The sequence below is a fragment of the Sorex araneus genome, chromosome 4, assembly GCF_027595985.1.
Source record: "Sorex araneus isolate mSorAra2 chromosome 4, mSorAra2.pri, whole genome shotgun sequence".
In the NCBI taxonomy this organism is placed as follows: domain Eukaryota; kingdom Metazoa; phylum Chordata; class Mammalia; order Eulipotyphla; family Soricidae; genus Sorex; species Sorex araneus.
In genome coordinates this window covers 45,236,279-45,251,997 of record NC_073305.1, presented here as the reverse complement: position 1 = coordinate 45,251,997, position 15,719 = coordinate 45,236,279, and the positions used below count along the sequence as shown (strand labels likewise).

Here is a 15,719-nt window from a genome sequence, read left to right as displayed (position 1 = left end):
ACTGTCATCCACCCCTCCTACTGTCTCTACAATCCTTTCTGCTACAGTTTTTTACAGGGGCACCACCAAGTGGCGCTCCACCTGGGTTAGTGGGCCTGACCGTTTGGGTGCCAAACCTGATGATGCCGTGCTAAGGGTGGGGCTCTACTTTCAGATGGTGCTTAGGGGACTATGCTGGGGCCCACATAGTTGGCATTGGCTGTACCTGCTAATTCTTTATGTCTTCTACTTCTTTGGTTATTGTTTCTTTGGTTTTTGGGCACACACAGCAGTGCTCAGGGCCTACTCCTGACTCTATACTCGGGGATCATTCCCGGCAGTGCTAAGGGGACCATATGGCAGTGCCAGAGATGGAATCCAGGTCAGCCTGGGCAAGGCAAACACCCTCCCCTCTGTACTGTGTCTCTAGCTCCCCCTACATAATTTTTATTTTTTCCTTTTGGGTTACACCTGGCGTTGCACAGGGGTTACTCCTGGATCATGCACTCAGGAATTACTTATGGCGGTGCTCAGGGGACCATATGGGATGCTGGGAATCGAACCCAGATTGGTTGCGTGCAAGGCAAATATCCTACGCACGGTGCTATAGCTCCAGTTCCCCTACATAATTTTATTAAAAAGAGAAAAGCATGGCTTTCAGCCAATGTCCCAGAGGCCCAGGATTCAATGCTGGTGCTTTAGCCCCACAAAGTCCACTCCGGAGCACTCCCAAGCCCATAAGAACACCCTAAGAAAAAAAAAATAGACCGAACACCCTGCGGACTGGGGAACTTGCGATTCGTGAGAAACGTCGTCACGCACTCCGCCTCCTAAGGGTGTGAGGTTAAAAGGACTTCATCCCGCCCCTCACCTCTGTCCTTCCCTCCAGCTGCAGCCCCAGGTATGGCCCCAGGGGTCGGACAGATGGGCCAGCGGCTAGAGAAGCCCGCCCCATACGCTCCCTCCCCCAGGAGCAAATACTCGCGAGCTCCACCAGGGGGCGGCCGAATACCCAGTTCTCTCACTGCGCCTGCGCTGCGGGCGTGGCCGCGTCCTGCGCATGCGTGTCTCGGACCCGGGTGCCTAGGACCCCGAAAATGGCGGCTTCCGCGGTGTGCAGGGCTGCCGGCGCCGGGACGCGAGTGCTGCTGCGCGCCCGCCGCTCGGTGAGGCGCGGGTCGGCGGCGGGGCCGTGGGCCGGGAGGATGCAGGCGGGGCCGGGCGTGCTGGCGGCCGCCGTGGGCTGAGCACGGCCGGGCGGCCAGGTCAGGGCCACGGGAAGGTCACGGCCCCGGCCGCGGAGCGGACTGTCTGGGCCGGCCCGGGGGCGGGCCGCGGGGCCGCGGGGCCGCGGGGTCGCGGGATCGCGGGATCGCGGGGTCGGGTCCCCACTACGACCCCCAGCCCGCCGCGGCCCCACGCTCAGGCACCGCCGCTTCGCTTCCGCAGCCGGCCGTGCTGAGGGCACCTGCCCTGCGCGGCGCCGCCACCTTCGCCCAGGTCCTGCAGAGCTTGCCGGAGACGCAGGTCAGCGTATTGGACAACGGGCTCCGAGTGGCGTCCGAGCAGACCTCGCAGCCCACCTGCACGGTGAGTCGGCGCCGCGCGCGCCTCCATCTTGGCCCGGGACGGGCTGTGACCTTGGGCTCAAGGCCTCGCCGCGCTCCGCGACTCGGCTCTCACCGGCCAGGCCCCACCCGGCCACCTCCCCGCTCCTGGACGTCCCGCGAGCCTGCCTCCCCTGGACGATGCAGAAAAAGCGGGTGCAGAGACTTGAGGGGGTGGCCAGCTTCAGGGCCCAAAGGTTAGACCCAAAGGCGTCAAAATTGACTCAGGAATTTAGAAGGAAAAAAGAAAAAAAAAATTTTTCTAAATAGGTGGATAGATGCAAAGATTTTACAGACGGAATCTTCTCTTTTCCACCCCAGACCTCCCTCGAAGTGGTTTTATTGGTAAACTCGGTTTTCTAGGAACAGGCATAACTTGGTGCCGAACTGTCGACAAAAGAGGACTGAAGTCTTCCTTACTGTCAGCTGTGTATACGGGCCCAAAGCCTGTCTTGGTGGAAGGTGCACTTTCAAAATGTACTGGATTGTAATGAGCACCACTGGTGTACCTCTGCTGTAGACAGAATACTGTTGATTAGAATCAGAAAGGTGGAGTTAGAGCACAGCAGATAGGGCACTTGATTTGCATGCAGCTGACCAAGGTTCAGTCCCGGGCACCCTATATGGTCCTGGGAACCTGCCAGAGTAATCCCTGAGCGCCTCTGGTGTGGCCCAAAACCAAAAAAGGGGAGTGAGGTGGGGATTAGCGAGTTATAGAATATAACTTGCTTTTCAAGATGTTCGATGTCCATGTAAAAATATATGGTGAGGGCCGGAGCAATAGCACAGTGGGTAGGGCTTTTGCCTTGCACACTGTCAACCTGGGTTCCATCCCTGGAATCCCATATGGTCCGCCGAGCACTGCCAGGAGAATTCCTGAGTGCAGAGCCAGGAGTAACCCTTGAGCATCGCCGAGTGTGACCCAAAAAGAAAAAATATATATATGTATGTATATATATATGTATATATAATGAGGGGCTGGAGTACAGTGGGGAAGGCATCTGCGTTTGCACACAGCTGATCTAGGTTTGATTCCTAGCATCCTATATGGTATATAGTCCCCTGAGCACCGCCAAGAGTGGTTCCTGAGTGCAGAGTGCCTCTCTCTTTCTCTCTCTCTCTCTCTCTCTCTATATATATATATATACACACACACACACACACATATACATACATATATGTGTATATATGTATGTATGTGTATATATAGCGTGGAGCCTGGCAAGCTCCCCGTGACATGCTCATATGTCAAAACCAGTAACAATGATGGGTCTCATTCCCCTGACACTGAAAGAGCCTCCAATGCGGCACCGTCGGGAAGGACGAGTAAAGAGAAGCTTCTAAAATTTCAGGGCTAGGACGAATGGAGAGGTTACTGAGACTGCTCGAGAAAATCGACGATCAACGGGGTGATAGTAATAGTGATAGTGATGTATATGTGTATATACATATAGATATATCATCATCATCATCCCGTTGATTGTCAAATTTTTTTTTTTTTCTTTTTGCACCCGGCGATGCACAGGGGTTATTCCTGGCTCTGCACTCAGGAATTACCCCTGGCAGTGCTCAGGGGACCATATGGGATGCTGGGTATCAAACCCGGGTCAGCCGCATGCAAGGCAAACGCCCTACCGGCTATGCTATCACTCCAGCCCTGATCATCGAATTTCTTGAGTGGTCTCAATAACGTCTCAATATATATATGTATATGTATATATATATATGAGAGATTGTACAGGACTTAAGGCATATTTGCCTTCCTGGAGGCAAATATGGTTCCAACTCAGGTTCCATCCCTGGTACTGCATATGGCTCTCAAGCACCACCAGGGGTCACTCCTGAGTGTCCATGTGTGCATTTGCTTTAGATTTTTGATGTCAAAAAAAAGGCATAACATCATTGGTACTAAGAAACTATTCTCAGAGGTGCTTGGGGGCCCATGTGGTGCCAGAGATTAAACCTAGGTTTCTGTACACAAAGCAAAATATGGTCTCAGTCTCTCTAGCCCCTTCAAGTCTGATTGTGTGTGTTTCTGTATTTGTTTTGTTGCTGTCGTTTGTTAGGGGACTACACCTGGCAGTATTGAGGCTTACTCCTGGCTCTGTTCAGGGATCACCCCTGGCAGTGTTTAAGGGGCCATATGGGGTCCAGAGATTAAACCTGTGTCGACCACACGCCAAGTAAATACCCTACTTATTGTACTATTTCTGTGGTCCTTGGTTTTATTTTTTATTTTATTATTATTTTTTTTTGTAGCTGTGAATGAAGATGTGAGGCCACCTGCCCTGGGTGGCACCACTTTGATGTGATAAAAATAATTCAGTGGTTCCACCAATAGGCTTAGTTTTAATGCTTAGGGAGCAAGTCACCAGAATATAGGCAACATGTAAAGCATTTATTTACTTATTGTTTGGGGGCCACACCCCGCTGTACTCAGGAGTTGCTTCTGGCTCTGCACACAGGAATTATTTCTGGTGGTTCTTAGGGCACTATATGGGATTTCAGGGATTGAACCTGGTTTGGCCAGATGCAAGACAAATGCCCTATGCACTGTACTATCACTCCAGCCCAGCCCAGCCCCTAAGCCCCTAAAAGCTTTTAGAAAGGAGCAGACAACTCACAAGTGATGGTGCTGCTTGCTTGGGTATCTCTCTCTCTCTCTCTCTCTCTCTCTCTCTCTCTCTCTCTCTCTCTCTCTCTCTCTCCTCCCTCTCTCTCTCTCCTCCCTCCCTCCCTCCCTCCCTCCCTCTCTCTCTCTCTCTCTCCTGAAAAGACTGAGAATTTCATATGGTGGCCAAGAGATGGGGTTTGATCCCTAGTGCCCCATATAGTAAGTCCTGAGCATCTTGGGGTGTGCCCCCCCCATAGAAACATCTGTAAGTTTTCATCTTTGATAAACAACCAGGATATAGAGCAAGAGAGGTGCTGCCTTGTTAGTGTTCTGGTGCTCTATACTACACAGCTCTAGTCCTGCATAAGGGTCCCGCTGAGACACTCTCCCCATCCAGTGTCCAGGGCTTCTTGCCTGGGACTTGTGCTGAGTTACCCAACGTGGGGTAGAAGTCGGGGTTCAGGGTGGTTTGTTTGTACCTTTATTGATGACTTCTTATCTAGGTGGGAGTATGGATTGACGTCGGCAGCCGTTGCGAGACCGAAAAGGAGAATGGAGCTGGCTACTTTGTAGAGCATCTGGCTTTCAAGGTGAGGCTACTGATGTCTTTCCCTCCCCTGGGCTTAGTGTGACTGTTCTCTCCTCACAATGTAGGCCAGAGAAGTTTGCACCTGAGTCAGGAACTTTTTTGGGGGCAGTCCCAATGACACTTCTGGAAGGAGCCACTTGGGCTCAATCTTCTGCCTGAGCGCATATGTGAGGATTCCTCCTCTTCCCCAGAGAGGCCAGGCCTGTGTTGTGTGCATGCAGTGATGTGGAGTTATGGGACCCAAGGACATGTGCATGCGTCATAACAGACAAGCCCACCCACGTGACGTGCCTGGGAAATGGCCTTTGGAGTGCCTGGGCCTCTCGGTTGTAGAAGTGAGTGCTGAACTGTCTTGAGGATAGGGACAGTCACTACCATGGCCTCTTGGTCAGCCCATGTCATGGAGACTGAGCTTTTTTGATGAGTGACATGTAGGTGGAGGGGAGAAGGGGTGAATAGGGGTGTGGAGCGGAAACACAGCCCTGCCAGCTATAGCTTCACCAACGGATTTGATGATGTCATCCACAGATTTGTGTGTGCCCCAGTGCTCAGCGCATACATACGCACACACTACATGCACACAGACATGTGCACACACATGCTAACACACATGGGACCAGTTAGGGCACATCCATTGGTAGCATCACCTGAGCTGGTCCTGGCTGTCAGTAGAACAATAGAAGGGGCGATGCCAGTGTACACAGGCCATGAGGAAACACTCAGTCTGGTCATATCTTTATCTCCTAGCCCTTGGCTATCCCTGTTCTTTTGGTATTTGATGGTACAACCTTGGTCAGTTTAAGGTGCCAGATGGGCAGACTCATGACTTGATATTTGGGGCCACACCCAGTGGTGCTCAGGGGTCACGCCTGGCTGTGGTCAGGGCACTGTGGTGGAGCTAGTGAGTGAACCTGGGCCTTCTGTGTACAGTCTGTTGAACTCTCTGGCCCTTGGTGGCACCTTAGACTATGCGGATGGGGGCTCTGGGCTCCCACGTGTCTCTGATTGGTCTTTTTGATCTTCTGGTTCCAGGGAACAAAGAATCGACCTGGCAATGCCTTGGAAAAGGAGGTAGAAAGCATGGGGGCCCATCTGAATGCCTACAGCACCCGGGAGCACACAGCATACTATATCAAGGCGCTATCCCAGGATCTGCCAAAAGGTATCATCCAGAGGAGGGGCCAGGAACAGGGGGCTCAGACTCTAGGGGTGCAGGGGATGGGTTCTCAAGGGCCCCTGGTCAGGCCAGAGAGTGGTGGTGTCTTCCGTACATGTGGACTTGGAGCAGGAGGTGCAGGGGCTGGCCTTTTCTGGTCTCCCGAGCCTCACCTGCTGCTCAAACCTGTCCTTGCATCCAGCCGTGGAGCTGCTGGCAGACATTGTTCAGAACTGCAGTTTGGAAGACTCCCAGATCGAGAAGGAGCGTGACGTGATCTTGCGGGAGCTACAGGAGAACGATGCATCTATGCAGAATGTGGTCTTTGACTACCTGCATGCCACTGCCTTCCAGGGTACGCCTCTTGCCCAGCCTGTGGAGGGGCCGAGTGAGAACGTCAGGTGAGGATTGCGGAGCCTGTCATTTTCAGGGATACTATGGGATGTTTAAGTCTTTTCATTTGTTTGGGAGCCACACCCACTAGTGCTGGGAGCTGTTGCTGGCGTGCTACTGTGTTTGGAGGTCACTCACTGACAGTGCTGGGGAACCATGCAGCCCAGGGATTGAAACTCAGCTTCCTGTATGAAATGCATGTGCTGCAGTCCTTTGAGTCTTTTATTTATTTATTTATTTATTGGCTTTTTGGGCCATACCTGGTGATGCTCAGGGGTTACTCCTGGCTCTGCACTCAGGAATTACTCCTGGCGGTGCTTGGGGGACCATATGGGATGCTGGGAATCGAACCTGGGTCGACCACGTGCAAGGCAAATGCCCTACCCACTGTGCTATTGCTTCAGCCCCCCCCCCTTTGCATCCTTTATTAATGGCCACATTTTCACTTGAATTAGGGATTTTTAATTTTTCATTTATTTTTTATTTTTTTTATTGAATCACCATGTGAAAAGTTACAATACTTTCAGGCTTAAGTTTCAGTCATACAATGATCAAACACCCATCCCTTCATCAGTGCACATGTTCCACCACCAAGAACCCCTGTATACCTCCCATCCCACCCCCATCCCCCCGCCTGTGTGGCTGATGATTTTCACTTTACTCTCTCTTTGATTGCATTCAGTATTTCAACAGAAAGCTCACTATTATTATTTGGAATTTCCTCCAAAAAATCAGACATGCTGAAAAGGCTGCATTTGATAATTTGTTTTCCATTGCTGAGAATGAAGAGCAAATGAGGTTGCAGCCACACAGTTTTGGATTTCTGTCACTGTCACTGTCATCTCATTGCTTAGAGATTTGTTCGAGCGGGCACCAGTAACATCTCTCATTGTGAGACTTATTGGAGAGACTTACTGTTACTGTTTTTGGCATATCCAATATGCCATGGGTAGCTTGCCAGGCTCTGCCGTGTGGGCGCTATACTCTCGGTAGCTAACCAGGGGCTCTCCGAGAGGGGCAGAAGAATCGAGCTTGGGTCGGCTGCACAAAAGGCGAACGCCCTACCACTGTGCTATCGCTCCTGTATTTTAGTATTTTAGTAACTAAGTCCAGAGAAATTTCTGCCAGAAATTGCATTGATGCAAGCTCCTACCGCTGTTTAGTAGCCTCTGGGATCATGGGTGTTCAGCAGCGGAGGGGCCGCACGTGTGCGGCCGCTCGGGTCACATCTTGGCCAAGAGCAGTGCCAGTAACACCTGCCCCCGGCCTCACCTCCCCACCCTGTCGAATTAGGCTTTTTTAAAATTGCTTCTAGATGTGTCGGATAATCTGAAGGGGGGAGCTGGGCACCCTATCTATGCTGTTCCTTGTCCTCTGGTGGGGTGAGGTTAGATGCTATCTGTTGAGACCTCCCCTGGCCTCACAGTGGACTCAGGCTGCCCTTCTGATCTGAGAGGGGAGAAGAAACCAAGGGTATGCTGGGCCTGGCTCTCCAGAGATGCTGTGTCTTCCTGTCTGTCTGCGCAGACCCACTCTCTGTTGGGAGAGCATTAAGTCGCTGTTTGGATAGGTGAGGACCCCTGTCTGTCTTGCAGGAAGTTGTCTCGTGCTGACCTGACCGACTACATTGGCAGACATTACAAGGCCCCCCGCATGGTGCTGGCGGCGGCTGGAGGTGAGGAGAGGGCCAAGCTCCCGAGGGGAAGTGTGCATTGCCAGCCTTGGGTCACTGGATCCCGGGTCTCCTAGTCCTGAGCACGGGGGGCTGTTCCCCTGCTGGGTTCCTTGCCTGCATCTTTCACCTGTGCTTGCTAGGTGAGGTAGGAGTTTCTGCTGCTGCTTCTGGGACTGGCCACACGAGGATGTTGTTCCCCGCTGTAGGTGGACCTCAGCTGGCCTGCTGATCTCTCCAGCCCCAGACCTGTATCAGTGCCCAGCCCCTCCCCGGCCAAGGAAACTCATGTTGCAGGCTTGGGTCATGCAGATGTGTGACACTGACCATTTGCTGCCTGAAGCAGAATGTGTAGAGTAGCAGGGAGGGGGTGGGGTGTTCAGCAAGGGACAGACTGGGGGGACAGTCCTCTGGGGAGTAGTGCTTACTAGCCAGGGTGACAGTCCCTGGGGGACAGTGCTCACCAGCCAGGGTGACGGCTGCAGAGGTGGCCTCTGTGGGCAGGAGGAGGTGAGGTGTCACAGATTCCTCGGGGTCTGAGATTGGAAATGTCTTAGTTCTCCGGGCGGACCCCAGAATGAGTCTCAGTTCTACAGTAGTACCTTTCTGTGCCCTCTCCCTCGCCATCCTCCAAAGGGCAGCAACCAGGATCTGCTTGAGGACTGGAGGGACAGAGAAAGGCAGGGCAGGTGGTCTAGTTAGTGCCAGGGGGCTGCAACCCTGTTCTCGATGCGCTGGCTGAGAGGTGGCAGCTGGTCAGTCTTGGGGCCTGTGAAGGATCCTCTCCTTTCACCTCTCCTTTGCTCCTGTTTCCCACAAGACTGGACACGGGGCTGCTGGCCTGTCTTTTTCTTTTTTTACATCTTTTTTAAATTTTTATATAAAAATAAAATATTTTTATATACATTTTATTTTCATAAAGTAGTTCACAGTAGTTCATAACAGATAATATTCAAACACCCACCCAACCAGCAAGTATCTTCTCACCACAGTAGGAGGGAAGTGTGTGAAAGTTGTTGTATTTCATTCTGGGCCCATTTAAGCCCGTATATATAAGAATACAAGCCAGTATGTTAAAACCAAACACACGTGTACTACTTTATGTCAGTGGACAGGAGTATAAGAGTCCCGTGGCTGCGAATGCATTCGTGTCCTCCAGGAAATACTGCATTGCTCTCTGGCTGGAGCTCTGCTTGGGGCGGGGAGGGAAACTCAACCCACCCCTCTGGGGTGCCCCGGTGAAGACAGCCTGGCGTGGGGTCAGAAGAGTCTGTGTTGCTCTCTTCTGGGAGCTTTATTTCATAGTCTGGATCTTGGCCATTGATGAGATTACATGGTATTTGAGGGAGGGGATTGGGGGGTGGCAGTTTGTGGGTGTGACTGCCAAGCTACTGGAAAACTGGGGATCTGGGTGGAGGAGGCCCAGTCCTGATCCGAGCATGGCCTGTCTTTTTCATGGGAAGTGGGAGTGGCAAGGATTAAACGCAAGGCCTTATACCTATGAAGTATGTGGTCTACCCTCATAGTGCATAAATGGTGCCGGGGATGGAACAAGGATGGCTGCTGTATGGTCAGCACTTCCACCCCTGTACTCTCTCTGGCCCCTAACACATCTGTCTTGACAGGAGTGGAGCATCGGCAGCTTCTGGACCTGGCCCAGAAACACTTCAGCAGCGTCTCTGGGACATATGCACAGGACGCTGTCCCTGCTGTGACTCCGTGCCGCTTCACGGGTAGCGAGGTGGGCCAGCTGGCAGCCAGGAAGGGATGTGCTTTGGGAGGACCCCTTGGTGTGAGCTTGTCCCTAGAACTTCAGCGCTTGTTGGGAGGGGCCCAGGGCTCCTGCATGACACACACATGCACTCACACATCCGCACACGCTCCCCCTAACCTTTCCCTGGGCAGTCTGTCTCCTTCAGCCTTGCTGTGTGCTGTTTCAGATCCGCCACCGGGATGATGCCCTGCCCTTGGCCCATATAGCCATTGCGGTGGAGGGTCCTGGCTGGGCCAACCCTGACAACGTGACTCTCCAAGTGGCCAATGCCATCATTGGCCACTACGACTGCACCTATGGGGGTGGCAAGGTAAGTTCGAGGGCTGGGCATGTGCCTTGCCTCCAGCAGAGAGGGGTGCTGTGTATTCAGTGTGGACACGGGACTATGCTGAGCACCCTTGTTTCTGGCAGCACCTGTCCAGCCCACTGGCTTCAGTGTCTGTGGCCAACAAGCTCTGCCAGAGTTTCCAGACCTTCAACATCTGCTACGCAGACACCGGCTTGCTGGGCGCGCACTTTGTCTGTGATGGGATGAGCATTGATGACATGATGTTCTTCCTGCAAGGCCAGTGGTGAGTGTCAGCGTGGCATAGCCGGGCCCTGGGGGACAGTGGTGCGCCGCAGTATGGAACGTAGTGACACCATTAACCTCCCCCTCCTCTCCTGCTTTAGGATGCGTCTTTGCACCAGTGCCACAGAGAGTGAGGTGGTCCGGGGCAAGAACATTCTCAGAAACGCCCTGGTGTCTCAGCTGGACGGTGAGTCTTGGGACCTGTGGTGACCTTCAGGGCCAGTTCCTGAGATTAGAAAGGACAACTTCAGGTCACACCACCCCACCCCCCACCACCCTCATCCACTCCCTCACTCCCACAGACCAGCAGCCCAGTTAGAGCAGTTGTTTTTGTTGCGGAGGTGGCGGCTGGGACCAAAGCAGGGTTCTGGGTGGGCCAGTGGACCTAGAAGACTGTTCTCACCCTGACAGGCACAACTCCCGTGTGTGAGGACATTGGACGCAGTATCCTGACCTATGGCCGCCGCATCCCTCTGGCCGAGTGGGAAAGCCGGATTGCGGTAACTTGGGCTCCTGGGAGAAGTTCTGGAATCTTCACCTGATACACTGCTAGAGGGCGGGGAGTGAGGCCTGACAGCAGAGACAGCCCTGGTGCCAGGCAGCTGTCACACATGGGCTGGTGTAATGGGAGGGCAGGGCCCAGGACTGGTGGCTGGAGTCTGGGTGGGGCTTTGGAGGTCTCCAGCTGGCAGAGCCTCACAGCTTGCCTTTTGGGTGAGGGCCCCACCACGGTGCACATGGAAGTTCTTGGCCCTCTAACATTAGCTGGCTGGGGCTCCCCAGGGGCCCATGAGTCACTGTCCTGCTCTGCTCTGCAGGAAGTGGATGCAAGTATGATCCGCGAGGTCTGCTCCAAATACTTCTACGACCAGTGTCCTGCAGTAGCGGGATATGGTGAGTGGCCTCCAAGTCTGCTCTTTGTTCTCTCTGCAAAGATCTCTGCTTCCCCTTCAGCACCGGCCCCATCCCTGCCCCCCACCCCCACCCCATCCACTCTGAAGGCAGCAAGTTGAGGCCCCCAAGAGGCTCAGCCCAAGAGCCTGGCTGCCAGGGAGTTCTTGCTCAGAAAACCTGCCCCAGCAGCTCCCTGACTCTCTGCCAAGGTGCCTCCATCGGTGCCCCACACCCACCAGGTAACGGATACCTGCACAGGTGGGGTGGGGCTCCGAGGGCCGAGCATGAACAGACAGGCTTGCAGCCCTGAGGGAATGTTCTCTCCCCTCTTTCCACTCAAAGCCTGTCTTGTGCTGCTCTGGGCAGCTCTGAATTGGGTGTGGCGCAGGGCCAGGTGTCCCTGCACAGGCCAGGGGCCCCACCCTGACGCCCTGCCCTACCCCTACAGGCCCCATTGAGCAGCTCCCAGACTACAACCGGATCCGCAGTGGCATGTTCTGGCTCCGCTTCTAGGCAGGAAGCCTCTGCAGGCAAGAAGGGGGCCTAGGTTCACTACCCCCTCTCCCCCCAAAAAAATGAAAACCACGGCACCTCAGCTCACCAAGCCCGTGCTGCAGGGTCTGCACAACAATAAAGTCTTCAGAACTGTGTTGTCCGTCTTGGCTTGACGTGCAGTCTATGGGCAGTGGTTTGGGGCTCGGACTCCTGATTCTGCACCCCTGAATGCTCCCCCTTCCTATGGGCTGATGTGGCCTCAGCAAGGGGCAAGTGCGGGGGCTGCAGCACCAGGCGGAAACCTTTGATGCTGCGGTAAACTGAAGCCAGATGTTTCTACTTAATCACAAGGGGGGTGCTCTTTAGTCTGTCCTGAGATGGTTGTGGGAGGGACCCCACATCGGAACTGTGACTCCAACCATGGGACCTGGGTGGGAAGCCCCTCTCTGAACACCAGCTAACATTCATTGTGGTCCTTAGACCCCTGGATGGAGCGGGCAGGGCCGAGGCTGTGAGGCCCCTCTGTGTGTGTTTATACTCTGGATTCTGGGAGGAGGGTAGCCTGGGGCATAGTGTTCCCATTTGCTCCATAACTGCTGCCTGCACAGGCAGGGCAAGAATCATTTGCCTTCTTAGGTCGCTGACTCAGGCTCCAAGAATATCCCTGAGCTCAGTGGGGCCGGAGCCCCCTCCCTTGACTAGGTCTGTCCCTGACAAGTCCTGAGCTGCGAGCCTGGCGATTCCTTCTCCATCTCCTGGAGAGCAGGACTTGATGGAGCTCAGCTCTCTGTTCCCTCTGACACCTTGGTGCTGGTCCCAAGGTCAGTAGACAGATAGATATAACCCCCTTGTCCCCAGCTTCTTCAAGGTGAAGAGATACCTGAGTGCCATGGTAGGGATGGGAATAAGTAAATTGTGTGAGGAAGGTGCTTGCTGGCAATTTTGAGTTGTGTCCTGGGACAAGGGTTGAAAGGGTTATTCAGAAGGCCCCCTAACACCCAGCTTCACAGCAGCTAAAACCAGCATTTCTCAGATGGTGGAGGAGTCATAAGGTCTCCTGTGGGCCCCCAGGATACTCCCAAGTAGGCCACCAAACAGGATAGGGGCACACTGATGGGATGACCACAGAAAGGAGACAAGGTGTTTTTTATTGAATAACCATGAACAACACTTACAAAGCTTTCATGTTTGTGTTTCAGTCATGCAATGATCAAACGCCCATCCCTCCACCAGTGTACATTTTCCACCAATGTCCACACAGCACGGCTATTTAACGTCCATTTCTTATTCCTTATGGAATATTGTCATGTTTCTGCAGAGTATCTCATGTACTTTATTCCTCTGAGTTGATAAAACACTGAAAAATTAAAAAATAATATTGCTGAAATAAAAAAAAAAAAAAGAAAGGAGACAAGGTGGAAAGGGGATCACATTTGGAAAAGGTCAAAAAATGCTGGCCCAGCAAGTCCTTCCTACTCTATCCCAAGCCTTGTCCCTTGTGTCTGCTTCCTTGTTTTGTCAATTAGGAAATACCTGTCAGTGCTTTCTAGAACCCAGGCCCGGGGACCTTCAGTCATTCTGCTTGGTGACTGGACAGTGCAGAGCTCTGACAGGCCTGGCCTTGGGTACTGGGAAGTGGGGACCAGCAGGCTAGGGGAACAGCAAGGGCCAAGTGTGGTCCTGAGTTAGAGCTGGAGGCTGGGACCTGCCCTCAACCTGGGGGTGTACCTGCCCAGGAAAGCTTTTGGCTTGCTGGACCCAGTGGATTCCGGGGTGGCCGGTGCAGCCAAGGAGTAGCCTCCTTCCTCCAGAGGCTTGTAGAAGGGGACCTTGGAGGTGCGGAGAGCAGTGATGGAGAAGCCTCAGAGCATTGAGGACCCTTAGGCTGGGTTTCTATGGCACCGGAAGAGCTGCAATGGCAGAGCAGAGGTCAGAGCTGTAGGAAGAGCTGGGGTGGGCTGCAGAGGGCACAAGTTGGGGCCATGGGCTGTGCCCCAGACTGCCTGCTGGGGTTGGGGGCTGGCTCCCTTTTCTTTGGGGAGAATCCCATGACTGATAGGTTTGCCTGACCAATCCCTGAGAGGCTGGCCCCATTCCCACGAGAATGAGGCCATAGTTGCTGGCTTGGCCTGTTTCTCACCCACTGTTGCCATCCAAGGGATGAGTGTCTTGCAGGCAGCTCTTCCCTTGAGGTTCATGGGGTGGAAAATGGGGTCCTGGGGCACAGCTAAGACCAAGGCCAGTGGGCGACAGCTCCATCTAAGGCAAATACAGGACGGGCTGTTCTGGGGTTCCAACCTCTGTACCACAGTGAGACAGCAGGATGCGCCTCAGTGTCCCAACTCTGGCCATAACCAGACACCTCAGCACTGCATGACTGGGGGCCTAAGAACCCCCATTCCTCCCCACTGAGTCATGGATCCTCAGGTGAAGCTGGGGTCCCCAGGTGGCAGTGCTCAAGGATGGACTCTCTGGGCATCTCAGAATTATCCAGGACTGGCAGAACTTGGGGCTCTGAGAGGATGTCACCTTGGTGTCACCTATAATGAACACAGGCACTCAAACGGTGCCTGCCATGGGGGACGAAGGGGTCTGACTGGTTACAGGGATGGGAAGTATGGCCTGTGGAGGCAAAGGCATGCAGCAAGGACAGTAAGGAGTAAAGAGGCAGAACTTACAAGTGGGCCAGGAGGGCAGAGAGCAAAGAAGGACGGGGCCTGGGGGGAGGCTGGGTGGAAGGGGAGGTTCAAGAAGAGTTTAAGTTTAGCAAAGTAAGGCAGAGAAAGATAAACACTGATTTCACTCATGTGGAAGAAACAAAAAGGAACTAAAACAAACAAGAACAAATTTTAGGGGCCAGGGGACAGAGTGCTTACTAAAAGGGCGGGCGTGGGGAGGTGAAAAATGGATAAAAGGAGTTAGGGTATGGTGAAGGATGGAAGCATATTTCTGCTTGGAATTCTGGCAAGATCAGGCTGCAGATACAGTGGACACCTGCCCCACCTATGAAGCTGGAAACCGGTGTTCCTACCACTCAGGGGAGGAGGAAGAGGAGGTCCCAGGTAGGGTCTCTGGAGAGGGGTGCGCCCCGAGCTGTCCAGATCCACCAATGGAGACACGGAGTAGGTGGATTCCTGGGACATGAGCTGTCCCTGTGGGTGGTCCCCCTCCACACACAAATAGCCCCCTGCCCCCCCCACCCCAGTGTTTATGGCATGGTAGGGCTGGGGGGTGCAGGGATGTGCCCGGAGGCACAAACATGACAGATTCCTTTCCGTATCCAGAAGGCCCTGAGGGGGGAAAGGTGGGCATGACTTGGAAGCCATCCAAGGGTACGTATGGTTTTCGGGAGAAGCCCCCGAAATTCTTCATTTGTTGGCCTATGAGGGATTAGGTGGGGTCCAGGAGGCCCCAGACAAGCCAAGTCTGAATCACAGGAGTGGCCGCTGGCGGAACACTTGGCCTGAGGGCTTGTCTGGGCACCCCCATCAATGGGCTGTGAGTCATCTCCAGCTGCTGTTCCCCCCCCTGCCCCCCACCATCCTGTCCTCTTTTTCCCCAAGAACCCATTCCAGTCCCGGCCCTCATTAGCGCTTCACTTATCCGCCTTTGCCCTCTGGCAGCCAAGAGAGCTGACCCCAGCAGGACTTGGAAGGGGACCCCTCGAGCGTCTGTCTGCAGAGAACTTCTGGGGATTTCCAGGAGCGAAAGAAAGTGGGGGGCTTACATTTTAAGTGAAGTCAGATCACAGGGCGGGGGTGGCGACCTCTGGGACGGTGGGCGGGGGCGTCCGCCTGGGTCCCCGCCCGCGGCTCCGCCCCCAGGGACCCGGGACTTTTCTTGGCGGTGGCGGCGGGGGCTGCAGCGGCGGCTGCAGGAGCCGGCGGACGCGCGCAGGCAAGGTCGGGTCTGGGGTGGGAGCTGGCAGTGCCCAAGGACAGAGGCGCGGGGCTCTGACCGGTCCCTGCATGCAGG

The 15,719-nt window shown here is 54.1% G+C and overlaps 1 protein-coding gene across 1 annotated transcript; it reads left to right on the top strand.

The window, feature by feature from the left end:
* The first annotated feature begins 1,004 nt into the window (after window positions 1–1,004).
* Window positions 1,005–11,904, top strand: LOC101548951 (cytochrome b-c1 complex subunit 1, mitochondrial). The gene is made up of 13 exons (XM_004615270.2): window positions 1,005–1,145; window positions 1,429–1,569; window positions 4,704–4,790; window positions 5,822–5,951; window positions 6,148–6,346; window positions 7,934–8,013; window positions 9,636–9,751; window positions 9,951–10,094; window positions 10,196–10,356; window positions 10,457–10,542; window positions 10,767–10,855; window positions 11,174–11,249; window positions 11,698–11,904. The coding sequence occupies exons 1-13, from the start codon at window positions 1,077–1,079 to the stop codon at window positions 11,760–11,762; spliced, it is 1,443 nt and encodes a 480-aa protein (XP_004615327.1). The 5' UTR covers window positions 1,005–1,076; the 3' UTR covers window positions 11,763–11,904.
* Window positions 11,905–15,719: the final 3,815 nt, after the last annotated feature.